This window comes from Poecilia latipinna, unplaced genomic scaffold (assembly GCF_001443285.1).
Source record: "Poecilia latipinna isolate Pla-1442-1.1 unplaced genomic scaffold, P_latipinna-1.0 Scaffold462, whole genome shotgun sequence".
NCBI lineage: Eukaryota > Metazoa > Chordata > Actinopteri > Cyprinodontiformes > Poeciliidae > Poecilia > Poecilia latipinna.
The window spans coordinates 161,648-182,270 of NW_015113078.1; the positions used below are offsets into that span (position 1 = coordinate 161,648).

General features: G+C 44.3%; 4 protein-coding genes across 6 annotated transcripts in view; 2 read left to right on the forward strand and 2 right to left on the reverse strand.

Moving 5' to 3' along the window:
- The first annotated feature begins 31 nt into the window (after positions 1-31).
- clrn1 (clarin 1) lies at positions 32-5,856 on the forward strand. Its single transcript, XM_015039087.1, has 3 exons — positions 32-838; positions 3,256-3,435; positions 5,478-5,856. Exons 1-3 carry the CDS (start codon positions 586-588, stop codon positions 5,741-5,743), a joined length of 699 nt encoding a protein of 232 aa, XP_014894573.1. The 5' UTR covers positions 32-585; the 3' UTR covers positions 5,744-5,856.
- Positions 5,857-7,455: 1,599 nt separating this feature from the next.
- Positions 7,456-15,914, forward strand: mindy4b (MINDY family member 4B). 2 transcript variants are annotated; one of them, XM_015039088.1, is made up of 11 exons: positions 7,456-7,813; positions 10,091-10,234; positions 11,048-11,167; positions 11,390-11,487; positions 12,603-12,768; positions 12,841-12,906; positions 13,042-13,112; positions 13,219-13,291; positions 13,676-13,852; positions 14,820-15,000; positions 15,073-15,914. In XM_015039088.1, exons 1-11 carry the CDS (start codon positions 7,733-7,735, stop codon positions 15,207-15,209), a joined length of 1,314 nt encoding a protein of 437 aa, XP_014894574.1. In that variant the 5' UTR covers positions 7,456-7,732; the 3' UTR covers positions 15,210-15,914. The 2 variants fall into 2 exon arrangements, with proteins under 2 accessions (XP_014894574.1, XP_014894575.1); XM_015039089.1 differs by lacking the exon at positions 7,456-7,813 and adding an exon at positions 8,201-8,942.
- Positions 15,915-16,267: 353 nt separating this feature from the next.
- Positions 16,268-18,994, reverse strand: tsen34 (TSEN34 tRNA splicing endonuclease subunit). 2 transcript variants are annotated; one of them, XM_015039091.1, is made up of 5 exons: positions 18,628-18,994; positions 17,584-17,847; positions 17,092-17,218; positions 16,745-17,014; positions 16,268-16,675 (listed from the first exon to the last, which is right to left on the reverse strand). In XM_015039091.1, the coding sequence occupies exons 2-5, from the start codon at positions 17,845-17,847 to the stop codon at positions 16,488-16,490; spliced, it is 849 nt and encodes a 282-aa protein (XP_014894577.1). In that variant the 5' UTR covers positions 18,628-18,994; the 3' UTR covers positions 16,268-16,487. The 2 variants fall into 2 exon arrangements, with proteins under 2 accessions (XP_014894577.1, XP_014894576.1); XM_015039090.1 differs by having other exon boundaries at positions 16,745-17,026; positions 18,628-18,990.
- Positions 18,995-19,425: 431 nt separating this feature from the next.
- Positions 19,426-20,623, reverse strand: part of eif2a (eukaryotic translation initiation factor 2A) — a 13,316-nt gene continuing 12,118 nt past the window's right edge. Inside the window, exons 14-16 of the mRNA XM_015039093.1 lie at positions 19,966-20,085; positions 19,796-19,861; positions 19,426-19,686 (exon numbers count right to left, since the gene is read on the reverse strand). Of these exons, the coding sequence (XP_014894579.1) occupies positions 19,621-19,686; positions 19,796-19,861; positions 19,966-20,085 (252 nt within the window). The 3' untranslated portion in view covers positions 19,426-19,620. The remainder of the gene's footprint in view (positions 19,687-19,795; positions 19,862-19,965; positions 20,086-20,623) is intronic.

The window sequence follows — 20,623 nt, forward strand, 5'->3', positions numbered from 1 at the left end:
GGATGATGCATTTTATGTAAATGTGTCAGTTTATAGGATGATATTGACAATGAGATAAAATAATCTAAATCTCTTCAAACCGCAAACAGCCGTTAAATACAGAAAACAAATGTTCTGGCGCCCCCTCTCGGCGCCCCCATGTATCGCATATCGTTAATACTCACTTTTTGCGCCACTGGTTACAGTTCCCTTCATCATCATCATCATCACCATCATAAAAGGTTCACTAATCGGAACCAGATTCCTGAAGGCTCCATACAACCAGCGGTCCAAAGTTCGGTTCTGATGAGGCTGAAAGAGCGGAAGTCCGTATAAGGTCAGGACCGGGACAGTGAGCCATCTGTCAGACTTTACGGGACAGCTCTGACCCCTCCGCCGCTCCGGAGGTAATTGGACCCGCTGTTGCCATGGTGACGGCGGAGAGGAGGTGTCATCCGATCTGGTCCAGTTAAAGTTCTGATGGACTACCGGTTCTGTCGGGATAGTCCTGGGTGCTGTTGGTCCCTGCGGTTCAGTTCGGGTTGATGGAGTCCCCCCCACCCTGATCTGGACTCCTCCTCTTCCTCCTCTTCCTCCGCCATCACCATGCCGAACCGACAGAAGCAGGTTCTGTTCTGCTCCGCGGGCCTCCTGAGCCTCTGCTGCGCCCTCTCGGCTGCCGTCGTCACCGGGCTGCCCTACTGGCTCCGCGGGGTCGTGCTCTGCCGAACCGGAGCCGAGCTCGTCAACGCCACCGGAGCCGAACTGGACCAGTTTCTGGGGGAGCTGAGCTACGGGCTGTTCCACGGGGAGAGGGTGAAGCAGTGCGGCCTGGGGGGCAGACCGTCCCGGTTCTCATGTGAGTCCTACCGGGGGTCCACGGGTCGGAACCGGAGGGTCCGTTTAGATGGTGTAAAGAACTTAACAGAAACTTGGATCCCAGGTTTTATAAAATAAGCACCAATGTTGATTCTAACATGAAAATTAAGGAGTTCCGTTTGTAAAGTTACAGTCAAAAATAAACAGCAATAATCTGGATTATTTAGTCTGTTATAAGAAAAATGAGTTAATTTCTCAAAGTCGCATTTTTACAATTATTAATTTTTAAATTTCACAAACTAAATCACGAATATTCAGTTCCGAACTAGACATTTTATCTGCAACTAAATATTTAGACTTATTTTAAAGTTAGTCTAATCTAAATATTTGGTTCTAAAATAAGTATTTGGTTAAGGCTAATTATTTAACTTGAATTTAAATATTTAGTTCCAAACTAAATATTTGGTGAAATTAAATTGAACATGTTAAAATAATTAACTTAAAGCTAAATATTCAGCATCAACTGAAGTATTTAAATCCAAATTTACTTGCAAAATAAAATAAAATATTTAAATTGAATCTAGTTATTTAATTAGATAACCAAATATTTAGGTTGCAATGTGCATATTTAGTTAAAACTAAATGTTTAGTTTGTTACTTAAATATGATTTAGCTTCAATTTTAATATTTATTTCCAAACGTCCTAAATCCAAACTGGCTTGCTAACTAAATTTTTAGTTACCTAAATATTTAACTTGGTAATTTTAAACATTGTTTAAAACTGTGACATTTATAAACCAATAATAACGTGGTGAAAACATGAACAACGAATCCATTTATTTTCTTATTAAGCTAAATAACTTGAATTATTGCTGTTCATTTCTAACTGCGTAATTTTACAGAAAATAAAATCATCCAGAGGATCAACAGATTCCCTGGAGTTTTTTCCTCCAAACTGAAGTTCAGAAACTGGACCGAAACACCCGAACTGCTCCGCCGGTTCCGACCACAAGGTGGCGCTAAGACGCAGAACATAAAATGGATTTAACCAGCGAGATGTGAAGCTCCACCAAAACAAGTTTTATTAAAATGTTCAGTCTTTCATGTGGTTCTGACCCAGATTGAAGTTTCACCGTCACTGAAACATTCTGGTTTCCGCTCCTCTTGTTTGGTTCTGCAGAGTTCTGGTTCTGGTTCTGCTGCAGAAAACATTAACTTATTGTCTCTGAATTAAGTAGAACCTGAATCCGGACCGGTTCTGTGGAACATGATGTTCTCGCCTCTCCCTCCTCCAGACTGGACCAGAACAGAGCGGCTACTGGTCCCAGTTAATGGAGCGACCACCCGTCACTAACACGCTTTCCGGCTGAGTGGGCCGGATCGGAACCGCTCTGACAGTAATGAGGACAGTCACCGGTCCAGAAGGACGAACAGCGGGATCACGAGCGCCCACGAATATGACGTCATCATCGGAGTTTTCTCAAAACAATTAAAATCAGGGCCGCAAATTATTCATTTCTTATAGCAAATTAATAGATAAAAAGCTGCCATTTTCTCTAGAGACTTAATTTAACTAAGCCTGTTATAAAAAAAATATCCAATTAATTTTTTAAAATAAGAAAATAAACATTTTATTCCATGAAATATAATAACAGCTCTATTTTCATAAATATAATTTGATCATTTAACAAACATCAGCATGTGAAAAGTTAACCTCTGTTAGATGTTGGGCTGATCTGTTGGTTATTTATGGATTAACTGATTTATAGCTGAATAAAAAAGGTGCTTGATATAATATTTTATTCACAGAATTTGAAGCTAAAACTGCCACATAGATTTACAAAGATTTTTTTTTTCATCTAAAATGCAAAATGTTTACATTTTTTGTACAGTTTTGGTTTTACGGCTCTGACTGTTGTTCTCTCAGCTATTGGCCTTTTTTCAGTCTCAGTTCTCCAGGTAATCAACTACAAAATAAGTTGATTATTTCAATAATCAATGAATCACGATCAACTGTTTCAGCATTATCTACACTATTTACAGAATTAATCATTCTGGTCTTTTAACTCAGAGCTTCTGTGTCCATTGAGTATTGTTGATATTTAGTTTTTAGACGAGAATTTTAAAAAACTCAGCCGATTGTTCCAGTTCTATGAATTTGTAACCAGGTGTAGAAAAATATAGAAAACAGAGACAAACAAAGTTAAGCTGGAGACAAGTGGAGGAAATGCATCACTGGAGAGTAGCAGGAGGATGAGGATGTCTGGAAGGATAAACAGCTTTGGCGTGCCGGATTTGGCCCCCGCACCTTCAGTTTGACACGTTGAACTAACATCTACAATGACTCTGAAGAAACTTGAATGTCATGACATTTACTTCCCTTTGGGATAAATAAAGTATTTTTAATCAAATCATACTGTTACCATGTTGTAACCTCCATGTCTCCTCCTCCTCCAGTCTTCCCAGACCTGCTGGGTGGGATCCCGGTCGGCCTCCACGTCACCATCATCTTCCTCTGCAGCGTCGTGGTCCTCTTCTCCTCCGTGGCCTCCGGCTTCTTCTTCTTCAACGCCTTCGGCCGGCCCTACGAGACGCTGCAAGGCCCCATGGGACTTTACCTGTGGACCTGCGTCTGCTGTGAGGCCCACTCACTGCTCCACCAACAGCAGAACAACAACCGGGTTTATTTTGGGTCCTTTCCATTAAATAATTAAATCAACAACAGTAATTACATTTTTTTCAAACATATGTTTGTATCAGACAATTTTCCTGAGGAAATGTAAATATTCAGGATTGAATGAGGATTTCATTGTTAAGGGACCGACGAGGCTCCGGGGCCACACAGGAAGGAAGAAAAAAACACCAAATAGAAAAATAAAGAAAATTCATTTTTAAAATGAACAGTATTTACCTATTATTTATATTGAGACTTCTTATTTAATTATGCATTTATTTCATAATTATTGGAAACTGCAACAAAATTTTGCTCAATGTGTCCATTTTAAATGTACAGTTAAATGTCACTAAATCTGTCTAATAACACTATAATAATAATAATAATAATAATAATAATACAAAGAATTGGCCTCCCTTATTAAATCATAAATCATGTAATTAATAATTATTTTGGAAAGTTTAGAAATGTTTGGACTTTGACTGAGCCACTTCTAAAAGTCCACTTTGGTTTTTTGAGGGGTTCAGAGGCGATCTGTGCTTTGGATCATGGTCCTGCTGTGATGGTTCTACCTGCAGCTCAAAGAAGTTTCAAAACCTTAGAAACGACTTTGTGACAGAAGGACTTTATAATCTACTTATCATCTGTTTTTGAATGTCTTTAGTTTGGGCCCGTTTCCTTTTTTTTGCTAAACAAATGAACTAATAATGAAAGCCTCTGTAAGGGGGTGAACACCGGAGGAGCAAACTGAACCAAACTGCCTCCTCCAGATGCGAACACGCGCTCTAATCAAGCCTTCAGTGATTAATTATGGATCAGTCGGTCTGAGGACGATAACAGCAGCAATTACAGAACCGGAGCTGCAAGCAGGAGACGGATCAGAACAAAGGAGGCAGGAAACAGGGCTGGGGGCGGGGCTTAGATGGGAGGACTGTCCTCTGATTGGTCCAGACGTCTCTAAAGTTCTCAGTAACTGATGGTTCTACGAGAACCATCAGATATTAAAGCCTGGTGTTGATGAGGTTCTACATCGGTTGGACACGCTAACTAACACATTAAACCAACATGGCATTTAGCTAAAGCTAACGCTAAAGCGCTAAATTCAGCCATGTTAATGCCGACCATGCGGTTGGCATTAACATGCGGTACATCATCATATTGAGGCGCCACAGCAGACGTAGGAGGTGAGGGTCAGGAGTATTGAACTGGTACTGTGACTGTGATTCTTTTCCCAGTTTAGCCATGGATTCTACTGGTTCAGGTTGAGCTAGCTTGTTTTTGGACCTAGCACACCCAGTTGGGTTCATGTAAAGTTGGAGACAGCCAGCTCAAACCGACCCATGCCTTCTCCCTTTGCATCTTTCTAACCTTATTTATGAAGTATATGAACGTTTATCTCTTTACTTTGTAAAAAGTGTTTGCTGATTGATGGCTGCTATCGATCGCCATCTTCTTTCCTCATCAAAAAATCTGATAAAATGACAAGTTTTTTTGCATCCTTGTCTGTTTATGCAGCCGGTGGCCATTTATACATTAAATCAACTAAATCAAAGCAAAACTAGCCAATGAACTGCCTGTTTTGACTGGCTTTACAGGAATTAATGCTAGTTGTAGATCGTTTTGACGTCCATCATGGCGGACAGGGTTGCTTTCTGAAGAGCGTGACCTGACAAGCAGCAGGTCAATATCAGCATCAACATTCAGTTGCCTTTGTTTCTGGAGGAGGTTGGTTGTGGTTTTTGTTTGGTGACGGTGATCAGAGTTTAACTGAAGCAGAGAAGCAAAGTTAATAACCTGTTTGATTTTTTACAGTGTTGAAAGGAACAGAAAACAAATAATAATATATCAGTAACCAAAGTATTAGTATCGGATGCCAATATCGGCCCAAAGTTTCATATCAGTGCATCTCCAGTCAGAAACATCAAACTGATTTTGACTTCTCCACATCCTGCCTCAGACCGGTTCTGGTTCTGGTTCTGAACAGCTGCCTGTGTTGGTCCTGCAGGTGCGACCAGCTGCCTGGTTCTGATCCTGTTTGCCTCTGAGGTGAAGATCCACCGCCTCTCTGAGCTCATCTCCAACTTCAGGGAGGAGAACTTTGTTTTCCAGACGCACTCGGAGCGCTACGACCGCTGCTTCTGGATCTTCTTCCTCATCCTCATCCTCCACGGACTCAACCTGGTTCTGATCCGGCTCACAGGGATCCAGTTCCCGTTCCAGGGGAAGAAAGACGTGGAGCTGAGCGGCGGCGCGGCCGACCTCATGTACTGATGGACTCACTGTTGACCCGGATCATCATTGATTATTGATCAGAACCTGAATGATTGGGTTGAATCTTGATGATCCGACTGATTCTTTATAAATTCTGTTTATAACGTTTTTTAGAGGAAAATAAACTCGTTCTGACTGAATCTGTTGTTTCTCTCTGGATTTATCGATTCTGCACTGCAAAAACACCAAATATTTTTGTTTAGTTTGTAGTGTAAATACCTGAGTACACATGAACTAAGACAAAAAGAAAAGTAACATTTCATCAAGCCAGCCAGTCTCTGCTGTCCGTGTTTTAAGTCAATAATTCTTTAATACTGATGTTTATAAAAGATGATATTTCACTTATAACGTCGACATTTTTTCCCATTTTAAGTGGAATAATCTGCTGGTGGAACTGGGATTTTGTTGCTAGGTAACCAGCTGGGCGTGGCTGGGGTTGCTAGGTAACCGTATGATGCCCTTTGATTGTGAAAAAAGTGCAATAATCTTGCAATGGAACTATAATTTTCTAATCAATAAGTAATAATTGACTTAAAATAAACTAATTTCTCAGTGAAAAGTTACTTGTAATTTATTTCAAATGTACTGAGACATTTTCACTGGAAACGCGATAAAACATTCTTGGTAAGATTTGGTGTTTTTGCAGTGTAGATAATTGATTGAAGCATTTGGATCCAGGTTCACCTCCCAGTAGAACCTCCTGCTCTCACTAAAACCAAAGGTTCTGTTGATCAACAGATCAGCAGGGATCGGGTATTGATCCGTTGCTCCTACCGGGCCGAACCGTTCTGCCGTCTGAGGGAGTTGGACCGGAGCGGGCTCTGAAGGACCCTGCTGGTTCTTTTCTTTGACCCGTCTGTCCCCTGCAGTGACACCAAACCTGAGCGTCCATCTCCAGACGAAGACACGTTGACAGACCAGAGAGAATCGAACAATCGGGTCTGGCGGCCCGGATCCTCCCGGTTCTGTGGGGGGTTGGTGTCCGGTTCTTTAATTGTGTCTCTCAGCGGGACGGCCAATTAAAGGCCAGGATTTCATCCGAGTGACGGCAGACCGAGACGCAGAGGGACCCCCTCTGATCCAAGAATCAGGAAGATGAAAGTTCTCCAGAATCTGGACGGATTCAAACCCAACTGGTGCAGCACCAGTCAGAGTCGGTCCAGCCAGTCTCTGCTGTCCTGGTGCTGCTGATCAGCAGGACGTCCTGATTAGGAACAAATAGATTTTTTTGCTTCTTAAAGAAAATAAGTGACGGAAGGAACCGAGGAGGCGGCAGAGCTCAGGTAAGATCCTGATCTACCTGAGCAGATCGATCTCTGATTGGTTGATTAGGCTGTTAAAGTCATTTTGCTCCAACTGACGAAGGTTTGAGTATGAGAGGGGATGTTTGCAAAGTTATACAGTTAAAAATGACAAGCAATAAGTTGGGTTATTTAGCCATAACTAAAATTAGAGATTTGTTTTTCAAATTAATATTTTTAGTATGTTAGTTTTTTATTTATACATGTTTCAAGCTAAATATTTAGCCTGGAACTAAACATTTATCAATGTAAAACATTTTTAATTTACAAACTATTCAGTTAGAAAAACATTTTATTAGCAAATTAAATATTTAGCTTGCTAACTAAATATTTAGCTCAAATTAATTAGTTTGTGCAAAATGTTGAAATTGAACATTTATAAACTGAACTAACTACATTCTTAGTTTGGGGATAAATATTAATTTTACAAACTCGATATGTAATCTGTAAACCAAATATGTCACTCAGCTACATTTTTATTTAGTAAACTGTATATTTAGCTTGCCAACTGAGTATTTATGTTGCGAGGTAAATATTTTAAATATTTAGCCAAACATTTAGTAATATCGATGGGTTTGTGTCCACAGATGGAGGCAGAGCTTCAGGACATCCTGGTCCAGGTTTCTGACCTGCAGCAGCGAAGGAAAGTTTTCACTCTGCAGGAACTAAAACACATCTGACCAGTTAAATGACTAACTGTTCTCTTCTTCACCGCCTGACCAGGAATCAGTTTGTTTCTTCCAACAGGCTGCAGTCTGACCACAGCATGGTGAGAGTCTGGGAACAGATTCATTAACTGTTCAGTCACTTCCACACATCAGAGCATCACCGAGATCCTGCCTCAGGTTTTATTTGACCTCTTATGGCTGCTGGTACGCAGCTGATAACAGAAAACTAAGCAACAAACAACTAAAACTAACTGGAAATTTACATATTCAAAGGTTAACAGCAATAATTTAGAATATTTTAGTTTGTCATAAGAGGGAATAATGGGGGTTTGTTTTTCAAAAGTCATAGTTTTACATTCATAAATGTCAGTTTGAAACTCAATATTTAATTAGCATAAACTAAGTTTGAAGCTAAATATTTAGCCTCAAACTAAATATTTAGCCTGCAAACTATTTTGCTTGAAAAGAAATATTTTGATGCTAAATCTTTTGTTAGCAAGCTGAATAGTTGGAAGGCTAAATATGTAGTTTCCGATCTATATAGTTAGTTTGGAGCTAAACATTTAGCTAGCAAACAAAATATTTAGCCTCAAAGTAAATATTTGACTTGCTAACTAAATATTTAGTTTTGAGCGAAATATGTAGCTTAATTGTTGTTTAGTTTGGGACTAAATATTTTGTTTGCAACTTATTTATTTTTGATGTTTATGCATTAATGAGTAACATGATTTTCTGATACGACAGGCTAAATAATCCAAATTAATTCACTGTTATATAGTTAATTTTGGACTCTATAACTCTCCCCCTTCAGGATCCTCCACGGTAAATCAGTTTTGTAAACACCGGACCTGTTGCAGGTTCTGCAAGTCAGTTGGGTCTCGGTTCTAATTGTGGTCTGGAGTCTGGTCTAGGATTGGGCCACTCTGCCCTCTGCTGGTGTAGGCCCTGCACTGCAGCCGGCTCCATTTTCACCTTCCAGGTGATCATGTGTCACTCAGAGAAGATTCAGTTTCACTGCTGCACCAACCTGCTGCTGTTTGCCACAGGTGTGCAGCAGAACCGCAGTCCGTTCTGGATCGGTCGGGTTCAGAGACCAGAACCATGGGGCCCAAACAGAGCTGATGTTTGAGGTTCTGGCTCCGGTTCTGACAGAAGTATTTTGTGGTGATGACGGACTCTGGGTTGGACTACATCGAGCTGCTGCAACACGAAGTCAACAAGAACCCAGATGTGAGTCGGTTACAGAAGCCAACAGTTCCATGATCCTTCAGACCGAAACATTTTGAAACCTCGTTTTTCTTCCTCTCTTCCGTTTTAAGAATTTACATCTTGCAGAACAAGGAAAGGATTTGTTTCAGTTTCTTTTCTGACTCTCGTTTAAAACCTTCGTGTTGTTAAGGAAAATATGAATATTATTTTGACCACATCTTCAGTAAAACGTCTGAGACGACGTTTCCCAACAGTCTCCACTGCGGTCAGTCCAGTCCGTGATCTCTTCTTCCTCAGCCGTGACTCTGGAATGTGGTTTTCCTCTTTCAGGGTGAGAAATCCCTGGACGTCCCAGGAAAAGATATGTACTTGAAGGCCTCAGGTGTTGCTCTGAAATCTGCACTGGCCTGGATGGACGATTCTTTTCTATGGTACAAAATTAGTGCCAAAATTAGGACTATTGCGCATCCAGCAGTGGCTTCTTTAGCACTGGAGGCTATATTAACTCTGATTTAGGATAATGAAAGGCTGGCACTGGGAACTGAGTACTTTTAGCATCAACTTTGGAAAGGCTATTGAATAGCATGTGTAGGCTGATCACCCTATAGGCTGACTACTTCTACACTCACAGAAGAATATTTAAAACTTGGTTAGAAAGTGGGAGACCTTCCCAATGGGCTCCATTCCAGACGGATCTGACCCCCGAGGAGTTGAAGTCTTCATGTAACCTCTTGTGATCAGTTTGTGAACGACGGTTCTTGATGCAGATCACTGCTTCATCCTGCAACTTCCTCCAGATTCCTGGGAGGATTTGTCCTGATTTTCTCCTCTGCAGGACAAATATGCAAACTTGCCATTTTCAAATGCCATGGACATCTTTGGTCCTCAGATACTTTTCTGTTTGCTCTTTCAGGATCTATACTGTTGTGTGTGTTTTTACCTTTAAATGCAGGACTGGATGGATGGAATGGACGAAGTTCAAATGTAGCTGATGACATGAAACAGAAAATATTTTGGCTTCAGAATTCATTATAAAATATAAAGCTACTTTTTTGCCACTTTAGCAGAGAAGTTGTTTTCTGCCTGAATGTTTTGGATGGAATTAATTGGTTTTGTGTCACCAGGATGGTGTTTACTGTGCAGATGTTCATGTTCCTCTCCGTCCTCAGAGGCTGTTGGATGTGGTGAAGGACGAGGACCAGGAGGAGGCCCCTCCACCCTGCAGGACCCTCCTGGCTCCCTGCTCCATCCCCCGGAGCCTGGTGATCTCCCCCAGCCTCGGAGGAACACCGGTCACCCCCCAGCTGACTGAGGTGAACCTGGGAAGAAGCAATGCCGATAGTTAATGGCCTAACAGAGAGAAACAAACACACAGAGAGATCTCCGACTCCCACTGGACTTTCTGTTGCTCCATGGCTGTTGTTCTGTCTTTTGGATTCCCCTCCATGTTTCCCTCATCTTGCTGTCTGATTGGCTACAGACTGCATTCTCATCCGTCCTAAGGGGACTCCACACCCCCAGCAATATCAGGCCAAGACAATCCAATGTGTTGAATACCCCAAACTTTAGATCAGAGCAGTCCAGATAATTCTGAACAATTGGCATAAAAATCATGTGAACTATAACTATAGTAGTTCCAAAACTATAAAACACACAATTGCATGGTTACATTAATCATCTACTATGTTTTTAACTGACCTTTGGCAAGTTGTTCAAATCACTGGGTGCAGCAAAAATGAAACAATGATTGACCTAATGATGGACGAACTCTTGGAACCATGGTTGTGATGAATTAACCAATTAACATCAAATGTAATTGATGTTCCAAGTATTGATGAGTGAGCGAAAGTATGGAGGGGTTTTGCCAGCGATAGTTTTATAGATGATTTTGTACTAATTTATTAACCAGTGTGAATGGAGCAATGGCCAGTTCACAAAAGAGCACAGGTGACATGGTGAGTATTAAAAAGGGGCAGCTGTAACGAAACGAATCGCAGTAATCAGTAGCGCATGGCTGTACCCAAATTCTGTGGAGCTACTTGGTCTTAACGTTTAACTGTCTCCGTCATGAGGGACCACTTGGTGAGCGGCAGCAGGGCTGATCAGGTTCCTCTGTTTTCCCTCAGAGCCTGAGGAGGATCCTCTTTGGGGGAACGTTTCACGTCTTCAACTACGAGTGGAGGAAGTCTTTCTTCCAGTTCAGAGAACCAGACTCCGAGCTGTCGTACATCCTGGAGGCCGACAGAGTGAGGAACCCATGCAGACCAAAGCGTCTTTGGTTGCTCAAAGCTGAAGTTTAGCTGGTTGAACCTGAACTTTTACCAAAACCAACTAATTGTTGTTGACTCAGAAATAAGTTGGATCCAGACCAAAACTCAAACTAGATCCGAGTTCTGTTGAGTTTTGGTCGGTTGGACATGTACAGACACCTTGTTGAGTTGTCTCACCTGCACAGGTGTGTGTTTCAGGGCGGAGCTCGCGCTATTCAGATGGTCATTCAGGCCCGCATCATCAAGTTCCTGCTGTTCAGCCAACCGGGCATCACAGACAGACGGACGGTGCACAGGTGAGGATCTTGTTTGGTGCAATGACACCTTCACCTGTAAACACAAGATCACATGACAAGATCATGACACCTGAACCATGAGTGGCAGCAGAGAGACATCAGATTCATTTTCAATAATAACTCTAGTATCCTAAGAGAAAATAACTTGGTACCCAGACGGGTTTGGCTGGTATCAGAACCAACTCACCAGTTGATGAGCAGAAAGTTATTACACAAAGTCGTCTGCAGAGTTAGCAAAACTCAACAAATCTGTTCCACTTCCTGAATCATACAAACTGTACATACAGGAAGGTGTTTAGTTACAGATCTGACCCTTTTGAGGGTGATATGATATGATATATGTAAGAGCAGGTTATTGCATTGACACACATTGGGTGGCAACATGGTGGAAGTTAGCACTTTAGCATTAGCTTCCACTAAACATCAAGTTGATGTTGCACTTGAGCATCAGCAGAACTAATATTTATGATTAGTGCTTTCGGGTTACCTTAGCTAACTTTTCAGTTAGCACTGCTGGTACCACAGGGTCAGGCTGCATTCACACCAGCCACATTTAGTCCACTTTAATCGAACTCTAGTCCGTTTATCTTGAAAGTCTGATTTGTCTGGGGAGGTTTGAATTCATAATCAAACTCTGGTCCTCCTAAAAACCTCAATCTCGGTTTGATTAAAGAAAGCTCTGGTGCTGTTCCAGTGCATATGAAGCAGAAAGTGGACTACAGAACTGAGTCTACTGGTCTATCAGGTGTGAAAACATCTTCAACGTTCTCTCGGTTACCTTCAGGGTTTCATGCAGAGTGGGAACATTGAACTTTTTCAACTCGTGAAGGTCATTCATAACTTGCTCCTTATCAAGCAACCATGTTCCTCAAAGGACCATTCCAGAGTCGTCTTCTACCAGGGACAAACCGACAGAGTGGTATAAGTCTGGTATAAATTTGGGAGCCACTTCCATTGTGATAAATTCTCCTGGTTTTCTATCAGAAGCCTTGAGGGCTGGTGCTTATCTCCAGCGGTCACTGGGCGAGAGGCAGGGGGACACGAGGACAGGTCACAGCACAATGAGCCAATCATGAATGGCCTTAACCTGGTGGACAGTAATGTCTCTCCACCAGCCTCAGTCAGCTGCAACAGAGGGACCAGGACAAGGCGCTGGCAGCTGCGCTGTCCGACAACCTCTGGTTGGCCGGCCAGGAGGAGCGGGCCACCGTTACCCTGGTAACCGAGGACTACTGCATCACTCCTCACCTGGACTACAAGCTGGACGACTTCACGGAGAAGGTCAGTTCTGCCTCTGCATTCCTCTGTCTGCAGCACCATCCTCCATTTTAACCCTATGTCTGATTCTTCCAGCTGCAGCTGTTCACCTTCAACAGGAAGGACGACGTCTGGAAGTTCATCCTGGACCACATTCAGTGTGTGAGTAGACCCAGAGATCAGCTCTGATGTGTGAACCTGGGTTCTTACAGAATCTAAACCTGGAAGGATTTTTTGGTTGAACTGAGATGAACATCAAGGTTTGGGGAAGCCTATGTTTTAAATCTGTGTTTGCAGTTTAAAGCAGAGGGGAGTCATGGAGTCATCCTGTTCCTGTACAGCCTCATCTGCTCCCGGACAGTCGACAGGTAACGCTCCCAAACCTCCATGTTGTCCAAACAGACACCGTACACCAGCAGGGGGCAGTAAGACCTCTGGTTTGACTCCAGAGCCTTTCTTCTTCCTTCCATCCAGGCTCAGAGACGATCTGAGCTCCAACATCTCCCATCTGCTGCACCTCAGCCTGGGAAACTTTGTGTGTCGACAGGTAAGATTCTCAAATTTTTATTTGTCTTTTTCCATTAAGCAGATTTATTTTCAGAATGTCAATTTGTGCAATTCTGTTGTCAATAGAAATGCAGCTAGTGATTTAGACTGCTTTCATAATTTTATAATTATCATTTTTAACCATTGTTTACGTCCAGATTTACTGCGTCTGACTTCTTAGGTGACCCAGATGAACTTGAACTTGAAAACGACGAGTTTTGTTGTTTTGTTATTCTGGTCAGTTCCAGAATAACAAATTCTGGAACCATGTTGTTCCGGTCTGTTCCTGCTAACTCCCAGTTCTGTTGGACTCCCTGGACTCAGGCCTTGTCAGATAAAGATCCTGAGCAGCAGATGAGTGTTGATGGTGTCTGTATCTCTGCAGGCTCTACTGAACCTGCTGCTGACGGGCCGAGCCAGTCCTCACGTCTTCAACGGGACGCTGCAGTTTGGGGAGGACGGCCAGCCTCTGGAGCGCCCCCTGCTGGGAGTCCTGTCCCGTAGTGATGTGGGTTACCTGCACTGGAGCCGGGAACAGATGGAGCGAGGCGGGTTGCCTCAGGTAGCCAGTTCTTTAACCGACTGTTATGGAAACAACAAACCAAGTTTCACCTGCATGCATCCTCCCAACCTGCAGAGGCAGTATAACGTTATTCTGAGACACATTTGGGCCAGGGGGGCTATGCAGACAGCTAGCGATTCCTAATGAAGCTTCTCCGCCTGTCCAACTAATCTGATGGGAATGTCATGAACAAGACGGGAAGTGAGACACAGAGGCTAAATAAAACACATCCGCTTTGAGGGAACATACAAACTAAAACCTTTCACTCATAAAAAAGCAGAGTACTTACCCTAGGGTTAGGATGACCTACCCTGCGTTCAGATCGTGTCTGAAGGACAGCAGAACCCAGACCTGCAGCTGAAGATCCTCATTTCATTTTGTCCCATTGTGTCAGAATCAGAATCAGCCTTATGTCATCGTACAGAAGCAACAACAAAAATACAAACAATATAAGACGTTAGTAGACGGGTAGACAGGTTAGTAGACGGGTAGACAGGTTAGTAGACGGGTAGACAGGTTAGTAGACGGGTAGACAGGTTAGTAGACGCGAGCCTCATAATGCAGCCATCATGGGAGCGCTGCCCTTTTGTCAGATGAGAAAAAAGTTTCAAAAGTTGAAAATTTACATGACAAAAACTCTGAAATTTTAGATTATTCTGAAAAATGTTACAGAATAAGATTAAATATTTTGAATTTTCGGAAAATTTCTGAGTTTCAAAAGCCAACATTTTTTAACTTTTGAAACTCAGAAAATTTCCAAGTTTTTTCTGAAAAAAATTCTAAGAGTCGTCTCAAAATTTCAGAGTTTTTTTCTTTTGGCTGAAATGTTCTCATTTTCTTTCTGTGAAGGCTGCAATACGCCGTCGTGTGACGTGTTCAGTTGTTCGTTTTAAGGTGAAAAACTGATTCATATTCGAGTCTGAATTCTTTCAGATGTTCCCCGTTTAGTTTCTCGTTGTTCCTGCAGGTGGGCAGCATGCTGAAGACCCCCCGGTTCCCAGTCTGGGTCTGCTGCATCAACAGCAGCTACTCGGTTCTGTTCAGCCTGAACCGGTCCCTGCTGTCCGACTGGAGGATGGAGCACCAGTTCCAGCTCTTCTACTGCAACGGCCAGAACTCCCAGAGATCCACGGCACGCCTCACCGTAGGTGAGCGCCGCCGCCCCTCATTCAGCTCCTGTAAGCCGCTTCAGGTCCAAAAAGGTTCTGGTTCTCCTGCAGATACTCACTCCCACCACTGGGAGGCGCCGCCCGCAGAGGCAGACCCGGAGAAACGGTTCCCGTCACTGGAGATGACCATCAGGACGAAGTGGGACGGCGCCGCCATCGACTGGAACGGGACCGACCCGTTCTACTGACCATAAAACAAGGCGGGCTATGGCTCCCCCTGCTGGTGGAGACATGGATATAAAATTTGTACGAATTATTTTAAACTGAATATAAATAAAATTAATATTTTGATGCTTTAATCTGAGCCAAAGACAAATTCTCCTTTGTGTTCTGAACCAAAACAGTTGAAATCTCCAAATCTGCTTCTAATCATCTTAAAGCTGAACTGACCCCACCCCCAAATGCTAGACTAGTAAAGTGGGCGGAGCCAAGACAAATTAAAATATTACTTATTGAAACTGTCAGTATGTTATGAGAGTTATGAGAGAGATAAAGTGTGAAAAGATCCATCTTCACCTCCTCCCAATTAGCGTCTGAAGAAATGGACCAAAAACAACCAATCAGAGCCAAGAGGGGGGGCTTGGTGCTGTTAATCAACCTCAGGTACTCCCTGCTAAATGTGCTAATGGTGGAGAAACAATTTACTGCTACAGAAAAACTGTCATCTGTGTATGCTAACGAACTTTAGCGTTCACAACATGCATTGCTAGCTGAAATGTAGCAGAGAGCAAACTGAGGAAGTGATTAACAGCGCTAAGCCCCGCCTCCTGGATGTAATTGGTTGTTTCTAGTTAGCACTGGGAGAAGGCAAAGGAGCTTTATTTTTTTTTTCAGATTATCTGTCTGAAATTCTGTCACATGTTGACAGTATTTTTTATAAAATGACGTACTACAGTTTACCTGCAAGAAAAGCTGAGTTTAGGGCTGCACAGTGGCGCAGTTGGTAGAGTTGTTGCCTTGCAGCAAGAAGGTTCTGGGTTCAATACCTGTGGAGTTTGCATGTTCTCCCTCTGCATGGTGGGTTTTCTCCAGGTACTCTGGTTTCCTTCCACAGTCCAAAAACATGTCAGGTTAATTGGCCTCTCCAAATTGCCCCCATGTGTGAGTGTGTGTGTGCATGGTTGTTTGTCTCTGTGTTGCCTGGCAACCTGTCCAGGTGACCCCGCCTCTCGCCCAGAACGATGGCTGGAGAGGCACCAGCAACCCTCCCGACCCCACCAAAGGACAAGGGTGTAAAGAAAATGGATGGATGGATGAAAAGCTGGGTTTATTTTCTCTGTTTTCAACTTCAACATTTTCTCCATTTGAGAGTCCAAGAATTTTGAGAGTCCATTAATCTTCAAATAAACAACAATAAAATGTTCTTAACCACACGGGTCAGGTCGCTGTAGACGGGANAGCGNTTCCTCTACCAGGCAGTTCAAACACTGTCCCGGAGTCCGGTCCGGTTCACTCCGGTTCGGGTCTCACACCATCCCGCTCCACTGCAGCGAGGTGTAGCGGACCGGGCCGTCCGGCGCCGGCGAACACAGCAGAACCGTCTTCTTGACATTGGAGCCGAGCCGGGCCACACAGAGGACGTCCAGCAGGCAGATGGACTCGTCCAGCGCCAGGCACACGGCGATGAAGTGGGCGTGGAAACGCAGCGGGTCACCTGAGGACGAGGGGGCGGAGTCAGCTGGAGGTCAGTGGGGTCAAACGGAGGTCGGGCGCTCAGGCTCACCTGGATACACCAGGAAGTCTCCGCCAAACTTCCCTGCAGACGTCAGGAAGAAGCCCCGCCCCCGCAGGTCCCTGAACACCTGGAACCTGGCCTCCCGGCGGGGGCAGTGCTGCGCTCTGATTGGCCAGTCGGCCTCCAGGAAGGCACGGGCTTCCGGACAGTGGCTAAGCCCCGCCCTCGCTGTGCTCAGCTGCACCGCCAGCGCCGAGCGCGGGAAGCTGAAGTTCTGCTCCAGATCCAGTAGGCGGCGCTGCAGGACCTCGTCTGAGCCTGGATCAGAACCTGCATCAGAACCAGCACCGTTAGAGCGCAGCAGGAAAAAAACGTCGCCATAGTAACGCACCTACCTGATGATGATGTCATAGCTCGAACCAACGCCGACTTCCTGTCCTCCAGAGCGAGGACGCTCTGCTCCTCAAAGCTCCTCTGCTGCTCCTCTGCATAATGCTGCTGCAGCTCCCCGCCAGCTACTTCCTGATGACAAAACAAACGCACCCTCAGCAGAAACCCCGCCGCTTCCTGATGACAACAAAACAAACGCACCCTCAGCAGAAACCCCGCCGCTTCCTGATAACAAAACAAACGCACCCTCAGCAGAAACCGCATCACTTCCTGATGACAACAAAACAAACGCACCCTCAGTAGACACACCTCTGCATCCTGACAACAATGATGAAGCAAACGCACCTTAGTGACTTTCGTCCGAAGCCCCGCCATTTCAGAAGGTGCAGTTTATACATCTAAAGACATCTTTTTGATACAAATGACCTGTTCTGTTTCCTCATCTTGGTTCTGACCCAGTGGTTACTTAGAACCTCTGACCCGGCCTGTTTGCTGACCTGGTTCCGGGCGGGCAGAGCGGCGGCGCCGCGGCGTTCTCCCAGAAGCCTCTCCTCCTCCGGCAGCAGTAGCAGCGGCCGGCCCAGTCGGATGTTTTGCCGGGGGGTTCTGGGCAGCGACCCGAGCAGCGCCCCCACCAGGCCTTCGGACCTCACGGCCTTCAAGTCCTGGAGCCGCCACAGGAGGGGGGCGGAGTCACAGAGACTCAGCCCGACGACAGGGGCGTGGCTCAGTTCCTCCTGAGGCCGCAGCTCCGCCTCCATCTACAGAAACCAACCAATCAGGAACAAGAACAGAAACCAGGAGTTAGACTGACCCTGTGATTGGTGGATTCATGTCCATCATGATGGATGGATGATGACCAACAAGGTTTTTACTCTTGTTATTTTTTAACTTTCAGACAGTAACCTTGGCAATCTGTTGTTGCCACGGTTACTGTCTGAAAGTTAAAAAATAAAAAAAGAGTAAAAGCAAGTCTTTCTGGATCGGTCACTGAAGAGTCTTTTGGGATGTTCATCCTGAATTTAAACATGTATTTATTTAACTTTACTTTCTAATTTTAATGATCAGTTTGAATTTTATTTTTGTATTTCTTTATCAGGAATTTAACTTTGTTTTGCAACATTATTGTAAACTAACAAAACAGTAAAGCTATTATTTAAAGCAGTTAAAAAATGGCTTAACTTAAACTAACTTAAACTTATTTAAATTAATTTCGGTCTTTATTTTTTATGGAAACTTTTCCCATAATTTTTTCAGTAAAAAGGAAAAGAGATTCTGCCCGATCTGGTTCCGGTTCCGGTCCAGGAAAACTAACTTTATGGTAAGATAAGGTTGTGGCTTTACGGTCCGGAAATGTTCTGGATCTCCAGGTGTTTGGACCAGTCAGGTTCCTTCCAGGTTCTGTTCATATGAAGAACCGGTTCGGTGTGAACTCATGAACTCTGACAAGATCTACTTCATCATTACTGCCAGATGGTTCGGAACCAGAATCTGTACCAACAGCTGACATTACAAACCGTTAACCAGAACTGGTTTCTTACCTCCACGTGTTTCCAACGCTTCACGACGTGCCGTAAACTGCTCCAGCTGTAGTTCCTCTCTGCTGCCGTTAAGCCTCCGTTCCGAACCACAGCTCCCGGTACCGGTACCAGAACAGCATCGTTTAGCAGCGCAGGAAGTGTCTGTAACGATCAATACAAAACACGTAGAGAGGGTCCGCTCGTTCACAGCCAGCCGGCGGAGAGGGAGGAGTGTTTGAGGCAAACACGTTTGCTGGTGGGAGGAGTTCAAAAACGGCCAATCAGAGCGATCCGCGTTGATGACGTCACGACAATCCTTTGATTGCATCTTCCTATTGGTTGAAAATACAGCCAATAGGAGCAAAGTGAGGCTGAACAGGCAGCAAAATGAACCACTTAGATCAGCATTTCTCCACCCTGGTCCTCACCGCCCCTCTGCTCTGCATGTTTTAGATGTGCCTCTATTCCAGAACAGCTGATTCAAGTACTGCAGAAGCCTGTCAATCACCCAGAGATACAATTCAGGTGTGTGACAGAAGGGAAACGCCTAAAACATGCAGGACAGGGGGGAGGTGAGGACCAGGGTTGAGAAACACTGAGTTAGATGCTGATAATTATTTTTTAAGAAGAGTTTGACAGGTGAAGGCCAAAAAACAAGATAAGGGATACTAAAGTCATAAAAAACATTCCAGAAGGAAAAATGAAACCTGGACGAAAACTGGAAAACTTCCAATACTCCAGCTGTTCTGGTGATGTGATGGACCCAAAGCCAGGTCCGATCCAGGGTCAGAGGTCATGACTCCACATTAAAGACAATGAGCTTTAGAACAGGCTTTTATTGTGAAACACTGTACAGATGAGGCAGCCTCACCGCCTACTGCCTACGTTTCCCAGAATGCCGCTGTCGCTCAGCAAACCTAAACAACCAAGCCCCGCCCCCCAATCCAGTCCCGTTTCTGTCCAATCAGCCGCTGCTCCTGGCCGTGTCAGAGTGAAGCATGCTGGGAAGGCATCCTACGGCTTGACCTGCAGCGCCTGCAGCTCCTTCAGCAGCTGCTCCTCCTTCTGGATCTTCTCCACCTGCAGCAGACAGACAGAGCAGCGTTCTTTAAAGGTCAGAGGTCACCATACTGGTCTGAATGTTACTCAGTATGCAGACAATATTCTGCTCTGTTTATGGATCCGTCACCTGGTTCTTCTGCAAAACTTTCCCAGACGCCTGCTGCTCCTTCAGCTCCTCGATGGCTCTCAGTTTCTGACAGAGTAATCATTTATGTCACAGATTAGATTAGAAGGTTTTAATCTCCTGATGTTTGATTTCCAGGCAGCAGATCTCATAGCGGTCCCATTTCCTCTCACCTTGTTTAAGTTCTTGATCTTCTTGTCCATCTCCGGGTCTCCGCTGCCGCTGCTCACCTCTGATTGGCTGTGGCTCACAGGTGCAGGAGCAGATTGAGGTTCAGGGTCAGGTTTGGCCTCCTGCATCGAGATTTAAGGAGTTATCACAGATAATCAGAGACGGAGCAGCAGGACCAGGACACCTTCGCACCAATCGACTGTTTACACTTCCGATATCTGAGGTTTGGCATCGGCTGATCTGATACAGAAAAACAGCTGAACTGCTATGTTACTGTAAAGACGCATTAAAATTCATTAAAAGTATTAATTTTGCATTAAAAGTGTTACTATTTACCAAATGACACTTCATTCATGTGCCGCACTCGGGACATCCCTGAATTAAACTGAGTAGATCCGCTCTTATAGATCTAGAACAGGGGTGGGCAATCCTGGTCCTGGAGGGCCGGTCTCCTCCAGCTCTTAATGTCTCCCTGGTCCAACACATTTGAATCCAACAGCTGAATCACCTCCCAAGTGCAGTCAGGTTCTCCAGAGTCCTGCTAACGACCTCATTATTTGACTCAGGTGTGTTGAAGCAGAGATGCATCTAAAAGCTGCTGGAGGCCCTCCAGGCCTGGAGCTGCCCACCCCTAATCTAGAACATTGCCACGGATACCTG

Excerpts from the sequence above, each read along its gene's own strand:
- clrn1 (XM_015039087.1), top strand. The coding sequence starts at position 586 with ATGCCGAACCGACAGAAGCAGGTTCTGTTCTGCTCCGCGGGCCTCCTG. Across the intron at positions 839-3,255 it reads CAGACCGTCCCGGTTCTCAT|TCTTCCCAGACCTGCTGGGT; the intron begins GTGAGTCCTACC and ends CTCCTCCTCCAG. Across the intron at positions 3,436-5,477 it reads CCTGTGGACCTGCGTCTGCT|GTGCGACCAGCTGCCTGGTT; the intron begins GTGAGGCCCACT and ends TTGGTCCTGCAG.
- mindy4b (XM_015039088.1), top strand. The coding sequence starts at position 7,733 with ATGACTAACTGTTCTCTTCTTCACCGCCTGACCAGGAATCAGTTTGTT. Across the intron at positions 10,235-11,047 it reads TCACCCCCCAGCTGACTGAG|AGCCTGAGGAGGATCCTCTT; the intron begins GTGAACCTGGGA and ends GTTTTCCCTCAG. Across the intron at positions 13,113-13,218 it reads TGCTCCCGGACAGTCGACAG|GCTCAGAGACGATCTGAGCT; the intron begins GTAACGCTCCCA and ends CCTTCCATCCAG.
- tsen34 (XM_015039090.1), bottom strand. The coding sequence starts at position 17,847 with ATGGAGGCGGAGCTGCGGCCTCAGGAGGAACTGAGCCACGCCCCTGTC. Across the intron at positions 17,027-17,091 it reads AGCTATGACATCATCATCAG|GTTCTGATCCAGGCTCAGAC; the intron begins GTAGGTGCGTTA and ends GTTCTGATGCAG. Across the intron at positions 16,676-16,744 it reads AGACTTCCTGGTGTATCCAG|GTGACCCGCTGCGTTTCCAC; the intron begins GTGAGCCTGAGC and ends CCTCGTCCTCAG.